At 38.8% G+C, this 22,400-nt stretch overlaps 1 protein-coding gene across 8 annotated transcripts in view; it reads left to right on the top strand.

Moving 5' to 3' along the window:
* The window catches only part of MCTP2 (multiple C2 and transmembrane domain containing 2), a 241,489-nt gene extending 221,882 nt beyond the window's left edge, over positions 1-19,607 (top strand). For 5 of the 8 annotated variants that reach the window (XM_072737201.1, XM_072737205.1, XM_072737203.1 and 2 more), the window contains 3 exons: positions 8,147-8,256; positions 14,025-14,122; positions 16,298-19,607. In XM_072737201.1, coding sequence (XP_072593302.1) covers positions 8,147-8,256; positions 14,025-14,122; positions 16,298-16,366 — 277 coding nt within the window. In that variant the 3' untranslated portion in view covers positions 16,367-19,607. Of the gene's footprint in view, positions 1-8,146; positions 8,257-14,024; positions 14,343-16,297 lie in introns of those variants that run through there. The other 3 variants (XM_072737200.1, XM_072737204.1, XM_072737198.1) reach the window with 1 other exon arrangement.
* The last annotated feature ends 2,793 nt before the right edge of the window (positions 19,608-22,400 follow it).

Below are 22,400 nucleotides of genomic sequence, written 5' to 3'. Positions count from 1 at the left end.
AGAAATCGCATGGGTAAAGAGGAAATTAAAATTAGTACTAACAGCCAAGGGAAAGTTTTCTGTATTAAGATGCAGGGGAATCAGTAAATTATAACATCAGGAAATATAAATAGCTAATATGGAACTTTGTATGGATACTGATCTTTCTCAGATTATCAAATCCAGTTGCTCTGGAGTGACCATTTATTATTGGCATGCTAAATGTATTTTGTTTATAAAATAAGCTATTAATAATCTTTAAAAATTGTAAATTTTAGTGAATTTACATGCTACTATTCCCGTTATTGATGTCTTAGAAGAAAAACTAAAGAGCAGGAGGATTTTTGCTTACATATATTAATGCCTACTTGCTTTTTCTAGATTTCACAGAAACCGACAAATGATTTCTGAAGTTACCTTCAAAATTGTTTAATAAAGACTTTTAATAAAGACCTAAATGACAATAGGAAACAGTCAAATAATGAGGAGGGTGTTACACTTCTTACTTCATTAACTCTTTATCTCTCTGAGTGTCAGGCACTGATCTGGTCTAAGAATGAGAAATATTCCATAGACCCATGATAATAGTAACATCAGCTCATGTTATATGCCAGCCAGACACTGTTGTAAACCCTTCACACATAGTAATTTCTTTAAGAAGTTGCTGGCTGGAATCAGAGTAAATGATTCCCACAAGCCTATGGATTAAGGATTGTTAATGTACCCATTTTACAGATTAGGAAATGGAATCACAGAGTAATAAACTCTGTAGCTTAAGGTCAAGGTCACACAACTAGTGAGCAAAGAAGCCTAGATTTGAAGCTGCCCTCACTACGACACCAGCATGTCGTTTTCCTCTAGGGATCTATTTTCCAGTGAGGGAGAACAGCAATAAGAATTAGAATTCAGTTGCATTGATGCAAGATAGAGAGAAGACAGGGTGTCAGGAGTGGTCTGACCAGCCCAGGAAAGGGATATGGGGGAGAGAAAGTCAGGGGACAGTTCTGAAGGAGGGACATCTTATCAGCGTGTCTGATCATGGGAAGAGATAGTTGAGCAAAGAGTTAATGAATGGGGACTGCAGTAAGTGGGACTTTGTGCAAAGGTTCAAAGCCCAAGTCTGTGCTAGATACTGGGAGATGTAAGGGTTTCAGTATGTCTATGAGGCAGTGGAGGGTAGTGGCAGTGCTTAGAGATGAGGCCGGTCATACAGGACCTTGAGTGGATGGAAAAAGGCCATGAAAAAAAAAAAAATTGGATGAGGGACATTCTGGCAGCAAGAAGGATAAGAGGATGTGGAGTGGGGGCAAGAACTGAGGAAGGAAGGTCGTGTTGTTTGGTAAAACTGTCTCCACACTTGAAGGTCTCTAACAGACAAATGGGGCTGTTGTGCCATTGATAATGGCCAAGGAAACATGTCTGATGACAGCAGAAGGCAGGGAGATTGAAACAGGCCCCCATCTCTCCAGTGCGTCTGAGGGACAGCTGTGTTGGGCTCAGCTGTGGTGGCCATGTCTGAGACGTATTTTCAGCCATGAACAGAGTACTGTTCTGCCCAGCTGCAGCACAGGAAGGAAGGCTCATAAGGCTCCACTCCTATTAATTCTTTGGCCATTCATTACTACAGTGATCTGAAAGTTCCTGCTGGGCGTTCAAGTGGGGTGGCATGTGTAACTCTGTTGGAATTCCATTGTAATTCAGTGGTGAAGGACCAGGAAAACTTTTCCCCAACTTCTGGCAACTAGTAAATGAGTAAGCTTTCATGAAACACTCAGAGCAAGGCTTTCCAGTTACTGACCCAGAAGACCCCAATTGTATTGCATTTACACGGCACGAGCTAAATCTTCTTTTTCTCCTCTTTACTTTCTCTAGTTACCTTCTCATATTATACAAATTTCAAATGTGTGTATATAACAGACCCAAAGCATTTTCTGAATGTGTAGCATCTATATTATCTCAGACAGCAGGCTGGATGGTCAGAGGGTGCTATATTTCATATGTCCTCTCATTATGGAGTGTTGGCTTCAACACTTGTATCTTTGAGTGGTTAGGGAAGTCTCACAGAGGAGGAGATAATCAGAAACCTAAGACAGGGAAATCATTCCTGCAAATGTTCCAGAGTAAGGTCTGGAAGGCACATTCATCAGAAGTAGAACTTCTCTGGATGGGAAGGATGTTGAGAAATACTAGGCAGTAAAGGTGAGGAGGAAGGTGAGTGCATCTTGAATCACAGTGAGGACATGAGGAGCGATAGACTGACACACCTGGTGTTTACTCTGAGAGTATTATGTCAAAAGGAACAAAGAATGAAGGCAGAAAGACCAAGGAAAAGGCCAGACACAAGGTGTGAGGAACAGGTTCACCAGCTAGTGTAGAAACCATGCCTCATGAACAAAAGCATCACGTGAAGTTCGTTACAAAAGAATAATCTGTAAGATTATATGATCAGTCATTTCTGTTTCCATGAGTAGAAGAGTCAGAAGATTTCATTTGTGCTACCTTGGGAAGTGAGGAAAATCAAAGCTCCATGGGCATAAAGGTCAACTAGCAGGACACCCATTTGGGGGAAGAACTATAGGATGGAGCCCTTTACCTTTACCAGTTGTGGTCACAATAATTTTTTGTTTAGTGCTTTGGAACTTTGAAAATGATATTCTTAGGACATGTCAGTAAGCCTGAATGGTTGAATGAAGGAAAGGGATTCGTTGAATTTTTTCCACTAATTAAAGGTTTGCCTCATTTGTCTCATTACTGTTCATGTCAGGTATTCCTTTCTTAGGAACTCAGGGAACTCTTAAGTCAAGAAAACTAGGGAAGCCTGTGCAAATGTATAACAAAGTGTTTGATTCTGAGATGGAAAGTTTAGATTTACCAGGGTTTTTAAACTTTGGATGTTCTGTGGAAACCAACCCAAGATATTCCATGTTAATGGAGAGAAGGTCTAGTAAATTCTTGAGTATTAGGGGAATTACTGTGTAATGTCTTTGAACTAAGCCCTCAGTATAAAAAGGAGTATTGAATAAATTAAATGAGCAAAAATGTACCTTTTTACATTTTCTAAAGTGCCTACTATAGAGGTAGTGAGAGTGGGCTCTTGAGCTAACTTTCTGAATTCATGTCCCAATTCTGTCACATACTGAGAGTATTGGTGCCAGTTATTTAACTTTTATGAGTCAGAGTCTTCATTTGTAGAATGGGAGTAATAATTATTCCTACTTCATCATATTTTGGAAAGAATTAAATGAATTAGTGTATATGAAGAGCTCAGACTAGTGGATGGCATGTATTACTCACTTAAGAATATTGACTATTATGAATATTATTTTTGGCAAACTGCCTTGACTTTCTGTGTCTTAAATTAAAAAAAAAAATTAAAAAGCAAATGTCTTCCTTTTTTTTTTTTTTTTTTTAAAGCCATTTGAACACTTTCCACTAAAATTGTGGGTTGCTGAGAGGAAAACACAAGAGGTAACTGACTTGGCTGTTGGAGAGCAAAACTGACAGGGTGTTTGTGACAGTATCTATACACATCTTCATTTCTAGCACTCAGCACTAATACACATGACACATCCCACACTTGTACACACAAACAACTGTTGAGATCTTTATAAAGATTGCATTAATTGGAAAGTAATTGGTATCTTGGTAATATTTTAAGTTTACTAATCTATTCTGTCTATTTAGGTCATTTTGAATTTATTTCAATATTGTATTAGAGTTTTATGTATAAAAGTTTGACACATTTTTGTGAGGTATATTCCTAAATATTTTATTTGTTTCATGATATTTCAAATAGCCTCTTTTTTAAAGATTTAATTTTCTACTTGTTCGTTACTAGAGTATAAAAGTGAAATTATTTTTCCTACATTGACTTTGTATCTATAAATTTTGGTAAATTTAGTTATCTTAATTTTTATCTGAAGATTATTGTTCTAGATTTTCTATTGCATAACCATTTTATCTAGGAATAATTTTTTCTTCCTTATTTTCTAATCCTTATACATTTTTTTATGTTTTCTTGCTTTATTATGGAGCTAGCAGCTCCATACCATGTCGAACGGAATTGGTATTGGTGAACATTTAGATATAAGAGAAAAAAACTTTTAACTTTTTACTCTAGGAATGATATTTGCAATAGTCATTTGTAAAGACGCTTTGTCAGATTAAAGAAGTTCCCCTTTATTCTTAGTTTACTAAGAATTTTTATCATGCATGTGAGTTTTGTCAAGCGTTTTTCCTGATTTCATTGGGATGATTTTTTTTCTCATTTATTTTTGCTAATGTGGTCTATTATTCTTTTTCATTTTTAAATTTTAAGGCAATCTTGTACCTATTGAATAAACCCAACTTTGCCATGCTACACATTCTCTTCACATATTACTATATTTTATTTACTATTACTTTGCATAGGATTTTTGGAGCTATCATCATCAGTGAGAGTTGAGCTATAATTTTCTGTTCTTAAATTCTTAATGGAAAGAAGATTATTCTGGCCTCATACAACAGATGGGAGTGTTCTCTCTTTATCACTATCTGGAAGAGTTTACATAAGCCTCATGTCATTACTTCCTTTAAGATTGGATAAAATCTTAGCAGTCCATTTAAATTTAGTGTGGTTATTAATATATTTAAATTTGTGACTTTTATTGTTTTCTTTGTCCTTGTTTTGTTTTGTTTTCTTGTCTGTATTTTTTATCAGAGTGTAAGCACTCTTTTTTATTTTTTTTTTAAGATTTTATTTATTTATTCATGAGAGACACAGAGAATGAGAGGCAGAGACAGGCAGAGGGAGAAGCAGGCTCCATGCAGGGAGCCGGACGTGGGACTCTATCCCAGGTCTCCAGGATCAGGCCCTGGGCCGAAGGTGGCACTAAACCGCTAAGCCATCCGGGCTGCCCAACTCTTTTGCTATTTTTTTAGTCGTTACCCTAGAGTTTACAGCCTAATATAAAGTGTTAACTTATTTTGTCTTCCCAGTCAGGAACCTTCTTAATTTTGGTATCTAGCCATTGATTTGTACCCAGGATTTGCTACTATGTCTCTGTTTTCCAAAAACACAAAAACCAAAAAATTAGAGCATAAAAGTTGATATTTGGTTTTACTTATTTATTTTAATTTTAATTGGTTGATTTCATGATATCTTAATTTTGTTTTTATTTTTATTGTAAATATGGTACACATCCATGATAAAAGTAACCAAACGGAAAGCTCTCCTTTATTCTCTCTACTTCCTTTTCTTCCCCTTCTGTCCATCCTATTGAATTACCATTAACATTTGGAGTATATCCATCAGAGGTTGTTTTTTTCAGTTTAAAAACCTCTATGTGTGGTTTTTGTACATGTGTAAATTTATTAATAAAGACATATATATGCATATATGTGACACATACCCACATTTATTTATGCAATTTATTTTTTCACTGTCTCTCACTTACCTAGCTTTGAGCCTGTGTGTTGAGGGGTAAGGGAGTTTGTGTGGGTGCCCTTTTTATTATTTCATTGTTTTTTTTAAAGATATATACACTTGCAACTGTATGCTCAGAAAAAGAGAGAATAAAGGTTACCTAGCTCTGTGTATATAGTAGATGCTTAATAAATGCTGAATTGAACAAAACAAAAATCTGCATGATACTACGAAGTAGACATCTATTTAGATTTTTCCCTTTATTTAGATATTGTGCTATTAAGGAAATTGATGCTATTTCCTTTTGTAAGTACTAACAACCATTACTGTGACATTCATGCATTGCCCCTGCATCCCTGTGTGAAGAGATCTGTAGATTAAACTTCCTGCCATGGCATAATTTGAAGCATTCAGGGAGTCTGAATAACATTTCTACAAACATGAAATTGCCCTCCAAAACATTCAACTAAAAGTTTTACTATAGAAGAAAGTAGTAAGAAATGGACCCACATATATATATGTAAATTTAGAATAGCCTTGAAAAAGGCATGAGGAAGGAGTAGGGAGAATATCAATTATTCAGTTTGTTGGTATCAAGTTACTAGACTAGGGAAGTCTTTGGTAAGTGCTACCAAATCTAGAAATCAGCAAGGGAAAACATTGATAAAGTTGGTCATGTAAAATATATAATTTTATATTTAAAAATTTATAAACCAGATTTTAAAAAGACAAAGCAACACATTAGAAAAACACTGTGACAAATATGACAAAGGACTGATTTCTTTGGTATCCAAAGGTATTTTAATCACTGAGGAAAAAGTCGAGCAAAACCGCTTAAGGCACAATAGACAAATCATAACCGCTTTCTGTTTTTTCAGTTTTTATAATGTGCTAAAACCAGAATGTGCTAGCTACCTTAAATGCAAGTTCTTATTTAATTCTGGCAGAACTCTATGACAGGGGTATTCTTCTTCTCCACATTTTGCAGAGCAGAAGTTGGTGCAGGTTGATTAAATCGCTTTCTTGTAGCTTATTAGAGATGGAGCTTGAACTCAAACCGATGTCAGTATGCTTAAACATCCGTTTTCTTAAGCACTTTCCCAATTTCTGGCACCTAACGAAGAAATAAGCTGGAAATTGCTTACGAAACAATTAAAATGATGAGCATACATGTTAAAAGGTGTTTAAATTTGCTTATAGTTTTAAAAAGCGAGAAATTCACATGTACCTTTCTATGGGCAAAGATTAAAAATGTTGATAGTCTATAATAAGAGGGTGAGGTGACTGGGTTTTTCTAAGACTCTTTGTGGAATTGTGGTTATTTACAAAACAAAATAAATTTCTCTCAGCCTCAATTTGCTCATGTGTAAAATGAGGATAATCTGTACTCAGGAGAATTGTGGTGAACATCATGACATGAAAAATATTAGCGCAAAGGGACACCTGGGTGGCTCAATGGTTGAGCATCTGCCTTCAACTCAGGGTGTGATCCCGGGATCTGGGATCAAGTCCTGCATCAGGCTCCCTGCGAGGAGCCTGCTTCTCCCTCAGCCGATGTCTCTGCCTTTCTCTCTTTCTCTCTGTGTCTGTCTCTTATGAATAAATAAATAAATCTTAAAAAAAGATATTGGCACAATAAAGTGTCCAGCAGCTATTATATGTTAGCCTCCCCACCCCTACCACACATTCACACAAACAACACACAAAAAACAAAGAGACAAATCTTTTACCCCTTTATATCCTTAGCACAAGGCCCAGGGTCAATAGATAATCATGTAAGTGAAGCTAAAGACCAGGAAGAAGAAGAGCCAGAGTCTCTCATGAGCTCTCCAAAAGACATGGGATTTACAGATCATTTTCTAGGACCATGAAAGTGTTTCCACTGTTTGTTCAAATCTACACCCCACGTTCTAGATCTCCATTTGCACATAAGTCAAGGAGGCAATGTATATACTGAAAGGAGCCAGGGGCCTCATGAAAATAACATGTGGTCGTATAACCTGCATTATCTATGGGTTGGTGGCATAATGGTTTGTAGTCAAATGTCCTCAACCCATTTCAGGGTAACCTTCTGGAGTCAGTGAGTCTGAAAGTTCTAAAAATAAGTTATTAGAAAACACAAAAGTTGGGATATCTGGATGGTTTAGTCAGTTAAGTGTCAGATTTTCGATTTCAGGTCAGGTTGTCATCACAGGGCCCTGAGATGGAACCCCGCATGGAGCTCTGCATTGAGCATGGAGCCTACTTGAGATTCTTTTTCTCTCTCCCTCTGCTCCTCTACGCACCCCCCCAAACTTGCATACTCTCTGTCTCAAAAAGAAAAAAAAAAGCATCAGAGCCCCTTAATAATATCCTCCATTTTCTAAATATTTACTGGCAACCATGTCTTCACTGAGAGAATAATGTTGACTTTGAAGTGACCTCACTAACCTTTCATTTTGAAGATCTCCATGCATGGAGCCATCATGACAACACTATGGTCTTTCATTGCTTGTAAGAGCCAGAGTCTTCCCTTAAACACTATCAGTTCCAGGAAGGCAAAGTCACCATGACCTTGACACGTTGGCTGGCAGTTGGTCTTGGGACCTAACCCTCAGGACCTCAGTGAAGGTTTTGCAGTCCCCAGTTTGGCAGATATCTCTCTCCAGGTTTTTAGAGAGGCTTTTCCAGTAGACCTTTTTCATTTGTGTAACTAAGAAATAAACACAGCAAGAGAATGTCTAGAGCATCAGAGAAAATGACATTTATGTGCTTTGTCTGCAGCACATTTAACTGGACGGTCCCATTCCTTTCGTTCCTGGCCTGTCTGATCCTGGCAGTGGCCACCATCACTTTGTATTTTATTCCACTCCGGTACATCATTTTAATCTGGGGTAAGTCTGGCATGATCCTTTTGCTGGCAGTCAGTTTCAGGTAAGAACCAATTACTCATTTGTAAAGTGTGACTATAAACTTTAAATGTGCTCTTGTAGGCAATTAAACATGAGATTAAGGGAGGCATTTTGGGAAAAAAAAACTTCCAAGACCTCCCTGAAAAGGCCAGTTGCGTGAACGATCAGTGTAGATATTTATAGGCCTCTTGCATAATTGCAATCAAATAAAAATGTGATCGTGCATGAGATTTCCCTTTGGGCTTCCATAGTCATAAATACCCTTGGATAATATATTGCCGTGGCCCGGTAATTTTCAGGAAACACTGTTATTCAAACAGTGAGCCAACACCTGCATCTCACCCTTTATATTATGTAAAAGTAGATCTGGCCACAGCCAGGTTGCTTCTGACACTTCATCTCTCCTGGAGGAAAAATAACCTAACCCAATTCTTAAATCCAGAAGCAGTAGAAAGGAAGGGAGGTGGTTACTCCCTAACCAGTGCCTGAAAGAAGAGGAAGCTATAATTTAGCAGGGTAAATGGTGTGCTATATAAAGTTTAGCTGCTTTAAAAAAGTAGAAACAAAAATCTCAAACTTGAAATAAGTGCCATGACTTGATTTACTACTCAAGCTAGCAGTTGGATAGAAGACAAGCAGCTTTGTGAATATTTGTGTCTGTTGCTGGGTGGGCTCTGGGTTGATAGAAGGAGCATACATTGCAGTAAATTAATTGCGGGAGAAACAAACAACCCTTTTCCATAAGAGTCTGCCAGTCACAGTTTTCCATTCCTTGGCTCCTATGACTAGTGCTGAGTTCTCAACCATAGCTATTCCTTTCTAGGGATCCTCAGGTGTTGAGGTGTTCAGAGAAGTTAACCATACAAGTGACTGCAATAAGGTGCATTTACCTTTAAGCAAAAGCCTGAGAGCTTTATGTCAGATAAAAGCTACAACCTTTCTAAAACCATTAAGTGTAGACCTTTTCAAAGAGAATCCACAGGAGTAGAATCCTGCTGACAAGGAAAGCCAAATGTAGACATTCTGAATTGGGAGAAGTCATCTAAAAAATAGAATTAAACTCATTAAACTTCAGAAGTGGAGTGATTTTGAGAGAACGTAAGCCACTGGTTGTCTGTTTCGTCCAAGAAGTGAAAATCCCATATAAAGAAGTATCTCTCTTTCATAGCAAGCCTAAGAAGAAAAAGGTATTCTGATTTCCCTCTGTAGGGGTCTATTTTAAGCCTCAATGACACTCAGTCTTGGGTAAAGTCTTCTATCCATATTTAACCTTTGTTTGTTTCTCTATTTTTCAATAATGCTAGCACATTGGTCCATAGACCCTTAGAAAGAGAACATAAAGCTCTTCAGGATCCATTGATCAGGAAGGAACATTTTGTAAAAGTATCTCCCTGAATACCTTACATACTAAACATTATCCATATATACTGAATAATCTCACTCTTTCTTAATGGTCTTTCATTAAGAATTAGTTTCCAAATCCATTTACTGATCATATTTAAAAAACAGATCTTTAAAGCTGTTGTCTGACCCTAATCAGAACATGATTCAAAATTACTGTAATCATTTGGCCAACATTGTGTTCATTTTTAAGCTGCTATAAGTTGAATGCATGGTCAGCTTGTCAAACACTGTTTCTCATGATTTCCTCCTCATTTCTGGTGCATACTTGACTTGCTTTTCTATATCTTTCCCTCCACAAAGAAGACTGTACTATTTCCTTCTTTGATCATCAGTGTTGGAATTCCAATTCCTCTTTCTGTTTATCCAAAATTGCTTTGACTTCTGATCTTATCCTCCAAGATCTTGGCAGCTTTCCAACACCAACTTTTTGCATCTAATTAATGAGAGATAGCTCTATTTATTTCAGTTTATGGGTGAAATTATTAAATAGCATGGAGTCTCTTATGTTCTTCTGAGCTGACAGTAATCCTTCGAGCTTTGTTTTCGGTGTCTAGTTCTTTAGTTTTATGTTCTGGACAGGGGCTTATAGATTATTGTTGAGTTCACTATATATAATGTAGTCAAAATCCTTGACAATCAACACATGATCTATTACCTCATCGAGTAAAACCTGCCATGCCATCATGGAATATACTCGGCAGTTCTATTAGGACTTCTTCTTTTCTGATACAAATTAGTTATTAGCTAGCATGAACCCAGGACATTCCTTTGCATATCTCCTATATTATTGTATCCTTGGCAGAGACTTTCTCATGTAAAGTCTTCTGACTTCATATGTCTTCAATTTCTAGTGTTCCTTTTAACTTTATTAAGGATCAGAAGATCATTTCTTATTCTGAGTTACTCATTTTCATTGAGTTAAGATCCTAAGGTTTTTTTTTTTTTTTTTTTGGTCCACTATTTTTAACCCTTTGGAACAAGATTACTTAACTGTATGTTCTATATTTCCATATTCTATATACCCAAATAATACTTTTATAGGAATACTTATTAAGTACCAGAATTATTTACCATAAGCCTCTGAAAAGCAGCCTAATTTCAAAATGGCCATAAGGAATATTCCTTAACTCACCGACTTCATTGTAAGCTTTTGAAGGGTGAGACATTTTTCTTTCTTCTTTAATGTATAATTCCTAGAGAAGCTACATATAGGTAGTAGTTCTTTAATAAGTACTTGTCAAATATTTAATGAGTCTGCATGTTTCATACCTGTGGTCTATAGGGATAGCATTTCTTTTGAGCCTACCACCCACCTCTCTTGTGTGGGAGTGTAGATTTTGAAAAAGATGTGAGAAGTAGTTTAAGAGGGATATTTAACATTTTCTGAAGGAAACTATATCTACTGAATTTTGATCACCTATTTGATGTATTTCTAGAAGGCAAGGTACATTTTAGGATTAAATCCCATGTGGGGTTTCTGCCCCTTTTGAAAGGTTTCCCATATTCCTTTCATTCTGTTCTTCACCATAGATGCTTCTGTTATGATATGAGGTACTTCTGTTGTTCCAAGGTAGATATGAGCTCCCTAAGCTAGATTTTGGGCTACTTGAAAAGAAGACCCATGACTTATTTAACTTTGTACCTCCATTTGATGACACGGTGTCTTTTATGTGGTGAGCTGTAGTGTTTGATACATGGGCAAGCAAGGACTCTCTGCCCCACCTCACCCATCCCCACCAGTGTACTGAGGTCAGGGCTGCATTCCAGGCACTCATATAAGTATCTGAAAAATACTGTTTTAATTCTGTTTTAAGTATGTATTCACCTGTGACCATACATGCAAAAAAGTCATGCAATTTTTCCAACTTTCTCCAAGAGATAGATTGATTGATTGATTGATTTTACTAGATTGCTCATTCCACTCCACTGATCCATTCAGTCTGGATCTGGGACTATTAAATGGTAGTATCTTTCTCAAATATTATCCTTTGGTATTTGGATCCCATTTCTTTGTGTGTGCTAAAAAAATTAAAATTCACATCAAATAGGCCCTCTGCCTTTCTGTATTTAGGTTAAAAATACCTAAACGTGTATCCATCGTGCTACTAATTAAGTACAACTTCCAGATTTGGGTGTGTGCTCACATGCCTCACAGTATAAGGATTCTTCTCTCGCCACACCCCTTTGTTTTTTGGCTTGTTGACATCTAGAGTAATGATGGTAGCCCTTCATCGTTTTGGAACTTCAGATTACGGAATCCTTGCACTTACATTGTCCAATGTGATTCTCTCATCAACCTGGGAAACTATATAGGACAGGTCTTTATTATTCAGATTTTGATGTAAGAAATCTGAGGCACAGGAAGGTCAAGTGGTTTGCCTGAAACTACACAGATAATACATGGGTGATGCTGCAGCTGGGGCCCAGCTATTTGTGATCCATAACCCTCATTCCTGCCCCATGGCCCCATAGTGATGACCCAGGAGTTGATGAACCTCTGTTGACACTTGGTTTCACACAAAAGATCATAATGCGGAATTACTGACATTTAACAACGTTAAAAAAAAAAAAAAAAGATAAGGTGTGCTTTTGAAGCATGCAATCTGAGTGCCTTATAATTTTTATTCTAAGTTTTTCAAACAGACAATCTCAGTGCATTGTGGGCTACTTCTGCCCTTATTCGTGCATTTGAGCTACTGTGCAGGTTTATAATCTTCTCAGTGACTAAGAATGCCGTGTTTTGATCGGCTGTGAGATTATCCCTGCCTTGCTGTTCATTGTAAAGACTCCAGATGCGCACACTATATATAATTAACAATAGAAGATATATCTTTCCTCAATAAGTCTTTGTCTCCCTTCATCATTTTGCCTTGTCTGTTTTCTTTTGCCAAAAAGCCCATGCTACAATTAAGTGTCTTTAGAATAACACAGTGAGAGTATTTTAGTTTAAAGGAACGCCGGGGGAAATTTTAGCTAGAAACATGAAGCTTGCTGTGGGGGGTAGAGGGAAGAAAGGCACAGTGCAGCTTTGACTTGAGAGAAAAAGAATCATTTGGGAGGAGGCTTCCCCAGCCCAAACACCAGGCCACCATTTTACTCATAAACAATGGCCGGCTCCCATTTGCAAAGCTGATGTAAATCTGCCCCTCTGCAGAAATGACTAGAGGCTGGCCTTGTGTTGGGTATAATGTCAACACAGGAACTTCTGTCCTTAGACCAAAGCAAAAGACTATTTAATGAAGAAAAACATCAAAGCTTTTCTGGGCTGGGGACTGTCAAACCGTTAACTGTTACCCTGGCTTTGAGGTAAGAGTCAGGGTTCATCTGAGGTGAGGATTCATTCAGCATCATTGGGATGGACCCAGCCTTCAGACATAATCCTCACTAAGCATGCGCTCTGTGGCAAGACTTCAGAAGCCCACCACTTTTAGTCTTTCTGCTTGGAAAACTCAGCAGGAAGAAGAGTTGACCCTTGGGGAAAGACAACAGCTCACGAGCTCTTGCCAGCAGCTCTGAGGAACAGAGGAAGAGGCAAGAGTGGCTGAGAGGTACATCCCTCTGGAGAGAAAACCACAGGCAGAGCTCGCCCAGGGCATGCCCGCACCCCCAAGGTGCAGCCGTCACAGATGCCCTAAACACTGAACCCCCTCTAATTACCACTGTCCCTGGCCTAAATTAGCAGGGACTCCATTGACGACGAGACAAACCCACGCACCAGCGTCACGGTCCATAAATTAAGTTAGCAGCCATAGTAAGATAATTTCCAATAATAACTTTTCACAGTTTCCTGCAGCATCAAAGTACAATCAACATGTCAAGTACTGTTCTGCAGCGAGAGAAGAGAAACCTGTGAAAATAAGCTGGAGTCAGGCAGAGAGATTTCTGCAGTTTCTTTTTAACAACAAAAAAGCAACTCCCGCCCTCCACCTCCCACGGCTACATTTGGTCCAGGGCCCCCAAGCAGAGACTTGTTGGGACTAATGAAGGCCTTTTCCCATCTGGGACGTTTGTTTTCCTAGCAGAGGAGGCTGTTAATCAGTGTAGTCCAGAGAAGCCAGTGCGCACCACGGTTTTAGTGTGTGTTTCTGCTGCCCTGCTGCTGGGATTGTAATGGGATTTTCACAGTTGAAGAAGGGGCAGAGCTCCTGTCCGACAGAACCACCCCCCCTTTCCTTCCAGAAAAGGCATTTGTGAATGGTTCCGCATGACAGCGACATGTGTGTGACTTGAGGTCTAGTAATTGTTTTACGCTAATTTTTACTTCTGAACCTCCCCCATTCCCCAGTCAGGAGAGTTTTTAAAGATACAGACAGACAAAGAGATTTCTCAGTGCTTCTATTTTTCAGGCATAAATAAATTTACAAAGAAACTTCGAAATCCCTATGCCATCGACAATAATGAGCTGCTAGACTTCCTCTCCAGGGTACCATCTGATGTTCAAAAGGTACGTAATGAATGGTCACCACCAGCGGGGACCCCGGCACTGAAGTTTGGCCAGCCCCAGAGCCAGAGGAGCACAGGGCAGTGTGTGGGTAATTGAGATAACGAATCAGAAAATCTTTAAAGTGGCCTGGCTTGCAGGGAGGTGACAGGAAAACCTTTGTCCAGAGCATGAGATGATTATGGAAAATTACCCCAAGAAAGGGCTACTTAAGAATGATCTGGAACCCATACTGTGTGGGTATAGTGCAATGGCGTTTGTCTGTTTTCTGATCACTTGCCTCCCCGAAGAGGATAAGATGGGCCCAGTGAGTGGGAGAGTGGGAGAGCCCAAGCTAGGGGAGGGTTGCTTCTTTTCCTCCTCTTCCGGCTGGCAGGCATTTTAGGGGAAGTAGGGGACAAGAGGATTATTCTTTTTATTCTTGCTTGCCCCAATTATGTCGCAGGCTTCCCTTCTGTCCTTTCCCTCTGATGATTTAGGGATGCTGGGGGCAAGGCTCCTACCTACTCTCATACACATAGAGGCAGAGATGGCAGGAAATAAATGGAGATCGATCAGAAGTATTATCACAGGTAATGGTCATTCGGTCCAGCGGCATCTGATTTCTGTGGATGCATAGAGATTAAACCAGGCAACAATACCAGAAAGTCCTGTAGAGTAGCCTGAGCCAGGCCCCTGCAGATCAGGCTGCTATAAATCCAAAGGAAGGAGGGCAGGCAATGATTTCTCGAAAGGAGAATAGAGATCATAGAAAAGGGAGATGGGGAGACCGTGGTGTGAGATATCAGCATGATGATCAAAGGCACAGCCCTTTATTATCTGAGAGAATCCAAATCAAGTATCGATTTTCATCTTTGGGCCACTGACACAGAAGTGGTTCCCCAGTGGCTCTGTGCAGATTGCAGTGACTTGGGCCTGAAAAGACCTAGGGTTTTTTTCCCCTTCACTCTGAGTTCTAGAGATTAAGATAGAGTCCATGATGTTGTTTTTCTTTAACCTCCATTTTATGATATAATTAGCTATGAAATGCATTCTGTGCATTAGAAGTTACTTGTTAACATTTGCATTCCATGATTATAAAATAGTAACCTGGCCCCTGTTTGTTTTGCATTGAAGATTGACAGGTATGTCATCCTCTGCTCCCCTAGGGGACCTTTACCAAACACTCTAAGGAAAGGGTGCCTTTTGCATGTATCTGCTTTTGACAAAGTATAGCTCAACATATGTGATGGGGCATGGTGTCCTTGGGGAGTTTGGCACAAATGCTAAAAGACAGTGAGCATGTGGTCTGTAATACAATACTTTAAATGAAGCCATTCCACGGTCAGCCAATGAAAACCCACACACCAGAGCAATGAGCGTGCGATGTACCATCATTCGAGTTGCAATCTGAGTTCATCCCTGCGTCCTCAAAGAAAGGAAATCACCGCTGAGCACACCCCACCACAAGGACTGTCTCTACAGAGTCCAGGCACCAGCCCTCAGAGTGGCCAGCTGACATGAATAGAGAGGGATGCGACCAAAGAGCATTCAAGGAAGATACACAGTATGCCAGCAAAATTCTCGGTGTACCAGCAAGAGCACTTTCAAATAACACAATAGACAGTTTGCCACTGGGGACTTCCCGAGTGCTCATATTTATCACAGATGTTTTAGCCATTACATTGTAAATGAAATTCATTTTTAAGCGAAATCTATTTAACTCTGTGGCCAGTATCAGTTTCAACATTTTTTTTTCTCTCCCTGGCAAAATAAATGTATATGATTTGCAGGGATTTTTTTCCCCAAAATTTTAGAGACTTTTAAATGAATATTTCTTAGTGAGTTGCTGTATCATATACTAAGATAAACGTTCCCAAGAGGCCGCTATTAAGCATACTTGTGGTGGGAAATGGGCACGCACACAACTAAAATTATCTGGCGGTGCTGAGAGCAGGTACAAAACCCATGCATCTCATTAGAAAAATCTGCTTTTAATATTTTGGTTTCAAGAAATGATGCATGACTTCTCAAATCCTTCCTGCAATTAATCCCTCCATGTTCCTGTGTTTAGAAAATGATTCATTACCTTTGAACCTTCCTTCCTTTGCCTCCGTCTGTCCTTGGGGAGCCATTAACACACACGATGGTGAGCTAGGGTTACCTCACCGCCAGCGGCCCGTCTGTTTGTTTTCACAGGTGCAGTATGCAGAATTGAAACTGTGCAGCAGCCAGAGCCCCCTTCGGAAGAAGCGCAGCGCTCTCTAGGACATGCACCAACCGTGGACACCAGCACCCGATTCACTATTTGGTTGATAAGACCAACACTATCTCTGTTCAAGTGGTGGTACCCATGGTGTCATTCTGAAATGGGTGCTGTACGGAGCCCTCCCTATAGCCTCCCCGCTTCTCCACATGCGCCGATGCACACACGCATGTGTGCACATCCACACGCATGGGTGTGCTAGTTGCTTAGCTAGCGGGCCGGCCAGTCAAAAGGAAACAATCTAGTGACTGCAGAAGACTGAGGTCCATTCTCAAATAGGAGGTAAAGCCAGGCTGCTGGGGTTCTGAACGGCCTCCTCGAGAGTGGCCAGGAGACCACCTGGATTCAAGAGTGACTTTGAACTTGTCTCCGTACCTCCAACAGATTCTCCTTAAGATGCAGTTATTTCCATTACTGTTTGCACACTCCTTTCAGATTATTGTTCATGTGAGTCAGTTCATTTCTCTGAGTTAATGAGTCTCTGGTAGCCATCACCTCCCCAACTAGTGTCTTTTATAAATAGATTTTTAAAAATATTTACCAGGATTAGCCCAGGTCTTTGGGAGCCCTTCCACCATGATTATTGAAAATGTGTATGGACAATTGCAGTCAGCTCCCCCGGTGCTGGATACCAGCCCATATCATGGTCTATTGCTGGCAGTGGAAGCCCCAGGAAGGTCCTGAAGGGACCACTCATCCAAAAAGTGAAGGTTTCATGAGAATATTTGGTTGCCTTAAAAATGCCATTTCTTTTGTCTTGACTTTGCTTATTTCCAAAATAAAATGTCAATATTACAGTTTCAGAAAGAGGGGGATGAATGAGTGAATTCTGAGAGTACTTAGATAAATGAAGGGGCACCTTGGTGGCTCAGTGGTTGAGTGCCTGCCTTTGGCTCAGGGCGTGATCCTGGGATCGAGTCCCACGTCGGGCTCCCCACAGGGAGCCTGCTTCTCCCTCTGCCTATGTCTCTGCCTTTCTCTCTGTGTCTTTCATGAATAAATAAAATCTTGAAAAAAAAAAAAAGACAAATGAAGGCTGAGGAGCAAGGGACTAACTAATGAATATGGCTACTTTACCTGATTGTCATAATCACTTTATTCGCCTGCATTTTTGAGCAGAAACTAAAAATAACTCAGCAGTCCAAATTAATCTTTTGTTCCTGAGCAAGATAAGCTACACAGAATGCATATATATCTCAGAACCCCATTCCTAGAAAAGCACCACCCCAAGTCATCTTGAAGAATATCTGATTCCTGCCAACCTCACCATTTCATAGTACCCCCACCCCCAAGTAAAAACCTGGTTTTACGCATATATAAAATGCATGCAAATATCTTTCTGTTTGGATGATATTTAAGTTGTAAAGACTGTATTTTATTGACACATGCTTTGTGCAGTTTTATATATTTAATATATATGTATATGTATTGTAAAGAAAAGTTGAGGTAAAGACCTGATTTAATAGCAAGTTTTACTATTTTTTTCTCTCCGAGTTGTAATTTAATAATCTTCAAACAAAATGTTTATGAAAAATGCCAAAGATTCTAAACCTTATCATCCCGTGTCTGTTTTTCTTCATATTATATCTTCCTGGGTTTCTTTCTGGCTGAGCCAGATTTCTGCATGATTTGATTTGCTTCAAGTTAATGAAGCTGGCTGGAAAAGAGCCTTGCAGAAATTATAAAAGCTCCAGTAAATCTCTTAGTTGTACATACAATAGATATCCAAGAATCTCTTTTGTTAAACCAGTTACTCAATCTTCTGTGTAAACAATGCCTCATTGTCTCACTCCCAACTATCATGTAGTTTATCACAGTCTGTCATTTTGTAACGACCTAAGTCAGACATTTTTAAACAGACATGTGAGATCTGATCAGTCATTTGAATGAAAACTTTCAGCAGCAAAATAACCCCTTATTTATTTAAGAGTGGAACCGATACGCTATTGTTGTTCTTTTGCTATACAATTTCAAAATGAAATAATTTGTCCAACAAGAAGGCATCAGTAGTTAGACTTATTCCCTCTGTAGCCCAATGAGAATTCTCAGCATTAAGTTTTGGACAGCAGCCGGGCTGCAAGGGCAAGACTGAATAAACCTTTAAGAAACTGTTAATGGAAAACAATTGTTAATTGATTCAGTAGACTTTGAACGTTAGAAATGTTAGTTGTAAGGGAAATGTGAAGATTTATACGAGTAATCCAACTTATACCAAAGATCCCAGAATGCTCTTTAGATAAAATTTATGGATGGTGAACTCAAAGTTTGATAACTCAAGATAATTTCGTAGGAATGTTGAAGTTTAGCCAAGCTCTTCTGATTGTCTTCTCAAACCTCACCCTCCCGTTTCCAGCTCTGCCTGGATGTCTTATAGACACCTGTACTTCAGTGGGTTAGAAACTCTGCTCTCTCTTCCTCCTTGTGTTCAGGACCCCTAAACCCATAGTCTCCTGCTTGCTTCCTTGTTTCCCTTACTAGTGCTGGCATCTTCTGGGCTGGGAGACACTGAGCATCCTGTTTTTTGTTCCTCGTGGTTTTTTTCCCCACCTCCCAGCCCATAAACTTGTAGCTCCAGTGTTTCCATGTTATCTTGGCCATTTCTATCTTGGCCATTTCTGATCACCATCCCCTAAACCAAGGCCTCCGACACCTCTAAGGAGTCATGGCAACAGTGCCGATTACATTACACCAGATTAATCCTCATTCTGACTATTCTTTTCACTAGAAATACTTTCTCACAAGTTTCTGCCCAAATAAATTCTTCCCTCCTTTAAAATTTTCAGAAGCTTCCCACCCCAAATAGGATTTCTTTCGTTTCCTTGGCTGAATTAGACTCTACTCTTCTCTCTTACACCCCTGCCCCCTACGTCTTACATACCTTTCTGCATTTGCCATATTCTGCTATAGCTCATAGTTACCAGAGGCTTTGACTTTCATTGTCCTCCACTGGATAGACCATCCTATCTGGCACCTAGTAGACACTCAGGAAATACATGATTAATGGACTGGGTCATAGTCAACTTTTCTTCTCTGCCCTTTTATGTATACAGAGAGTTGAGCCAGGTAGATTAGTATGGTCTATCAGAGGAAATAATTTCTTGTATTTAGCACACAACCTATACTGTGTGATATTATTTATAAGCTCTGGCCATGTCAACTATAAACTTCTCATTGATGTCTTATATTGGCAAAGTCATTACCTACATGTCACAGGAAAATAAATTTGTGCACGGTAAAAAATAATCAACTTTGATTTTTCTTCTTGTCATTTATCATTTAATGAACACATACAGAACACTAATGATATGCCTGAACAAAACAGACTACACTCCATTGGTAGAGCAAGACATGAAACAGATACTTTCAAAAAGTGGCATGACATTTGCAGATTCAAGTTTTAAAAACAGTATTCTGGCTGCAGTGGTGGACCAGCACTTATGAGTGTTCAAAGGAGAGCTAATTTGAAGAATCTTATAAATTGATGGTAGCCTGGACCTTCCAATAGTGTCCATGGAAAAAATACAGGTGAAATCGTTAGATGGGGAGGAGGAAAAATGAGTGGGACTTCTCAGTTGCTTGACTACGGGGTGAAGGAGAGAATAGAGATGCCACTCAGTGTTCTCATCTTTGGGTCCAGGAAGATGGTATGGTTTTCCTAAGACAGAATTATAGGAGCAGCCATGAGAGGAACAGCATGAGCCCAGTTTTAGATGATGTTGAATTTGAGTTACCTGACAAGCCTCTAAATGGGGCTCTTAAAGAGGTAACAGTATATGGATATGGAGCTGAGAAAAGAAATGCACTATACTTGAGAGAGATATACTAAGGGCCAACAGTCATAGAAATGATTGAAGCCACATACATCAAGAAATTGACTCCATACTCAAGAAATTGACTGTTAAGTCTTATCAATTTATAAGGCTTATCAATTTATAAGACTATAAGACTTAGTCAACTAAGGCTAAATAGAAATATTAAACAAGAGAAAAGTAAGCATGCACTGTCATAGAATTCAGTTGGTAGAGTTTGTTTTAAGAAGGTAGGTGTGGTCTATAGTGCTAAATACCACTAAGATCACACCAGTTGAGGACAGAATAATGACCTTTATTTAATGACATGGCAACTCATGGAGAACTTGGCGATAAGTCATTTCCATGGAGTGGTAGGAAAGGAAACCAGATTTTGGTTGAAAAATGAGTGGACCTAAGAAAACGGAGACCACGTGGAGGTACCTCTTGAAAACTTCCACTAGAAGGAGAGGAGAGGGAGCACAGGAACTCAGAAAGGAAGAAAGTGCATGAGATTATTGAGGAAAAAGAACAGGGATGCCTGGGTGACTCAGTGGTTAAAGCATCTGCCTTCAGCTCAGGGCGTGATCTTGGAGTTCCGGGATAGAGTCCCACATTTAGTTCCCTGCATGGAACCTGTTTCTCCTTCTGCCTATGTCTCTGCCTCTCTCTGTCTCTCATGAATAAATAAATAAAATATTTTAAAAAAGAAAAAAGTAGATGTTTCATGAGCTCAGTGCACACCTACTAGCAACAAAAAATACGTAAGTATGAGATGGAGTCGTTGGTATCATCACTTATTTTTTTTAATGTTATTTATTTATTCATGAGAGAGAGGCAGAGACATAGGAGAAGGGAGAAGGAGGTTCCCTGTGGGGAACCCGATGTGGGCCTTGATCCCAAGATCCTGGGATCACAACCTGAGCAAAAGGCAGACACTCACTGAGCCACCCAGGTACACCTGTATTGTCATTTAAAACCCTGTGAAAACCCCCCTCTCTAGTGTAGTAGTAATCTAACTTTTATGATAGTAAAGTGGTTGGGAAATCAAAATAGAATATCTTTTGAAAATATTATGAATAGTCAACTGATCATTGGATGAGTTTTGAAAGGTGAGTTCTAAAGAATAGCTTAAAGCACATGACCTCTTTATGTAAGTCTCCTTGTAGAAAGCCTGCCCTTCTGTTCTGGTATGTTAATGTAGTGATTTACATGGGGAAAATGGATAGACAAGCTCAGAAGAATAGATAGCATTTTAGAGCATTTATTAAATGTCAGGTACTTCCTAAGTACTTTAGATGTAATAGCTTATTTAATTAACAACAACAAAACTACGAAATTTATCTAAATGCCTATAGAAAAATAACCAGTTTCATTCAAACTGTCCCAGAAAATAGTAAAAAACAAACAAAAACAAGCAATCCCACCTTTCTACGTATTTTATGAAGCCTGTATAATCCTCATTCCAAAACCCAACAAGGTGATACAAGGATGGAAAATTACTTCCCAAAATCCCTTATGAATATAGATACAAAATTATCAACGATATGTAAGCTTCTACACTGAAAACATGATCGAGAGAAAGAAAATAAATAAATGTAGGGTTTCATGGATTAGAAGATTCAATATATTAAGATGTCAAGAGATTAAATGTAAGCCCAATAAAAATTATAAGGTTTATTTTTTGCGTAAATTAATCAGCTGATTCTAAAATGTATATGGAAATGCAAGAATCCCACAGTAGTCCAAGCAATCTTGTACAAGATTAACACTGGCAAATAACAAGATGTATTATAAAGTTATTATAACTAGACAATGTGCTATGGGCGCAAGTGTAGACAGATTAAAGAAATAGAAAAGACAGGAAGGACACTCATATTTGGTAACCTATGACCTAATTTATGTCAAAGGTAACATATTTTCAGTGTGGGGACAGTATGCAGTGTAGAGAAAAAAACCTTTTTGAAAAATGACACTGGGTCACTTTAGTATCCACATGGATAAAATAAATATTGACTCCTTCCTTATATTCCCCCAAATCAATTCTGTATGAATTGCAGATCCAAAAGTGGAAGGCAAAGTAAAAGATTTCAGAAAAAGACATAGGAAAATATCTTCACATCTATGGATAAACAAAGATTTCTTAAAACAAGATGCTGATCATAATGAGAAAATGATAAATTGAAGATCACTAAAATTAATTTTGTTCTCAAAAAGTTTGATAGAGTGAAATGATAAATGACAAAAT

The sequence above is a fragment of the Vulpes vulpes genome, chromosome 14, assembly GCF_048418805.1.
Source record: "Vulpes vulpes isolate BD-2025 chromosome 14, VulVul3, whole genome shotgun sequence".
Lineage (NCBI taxonomy): Eukaryota > Metazoa > Chordata > Mammalia > Carnivora > Canidae > Vulpes > Vulpes vulpes.
Note: the sequence above shows the minus strand (reverse complement) of the source record. Positions and strands in the feature narration are given on the sequence as shown.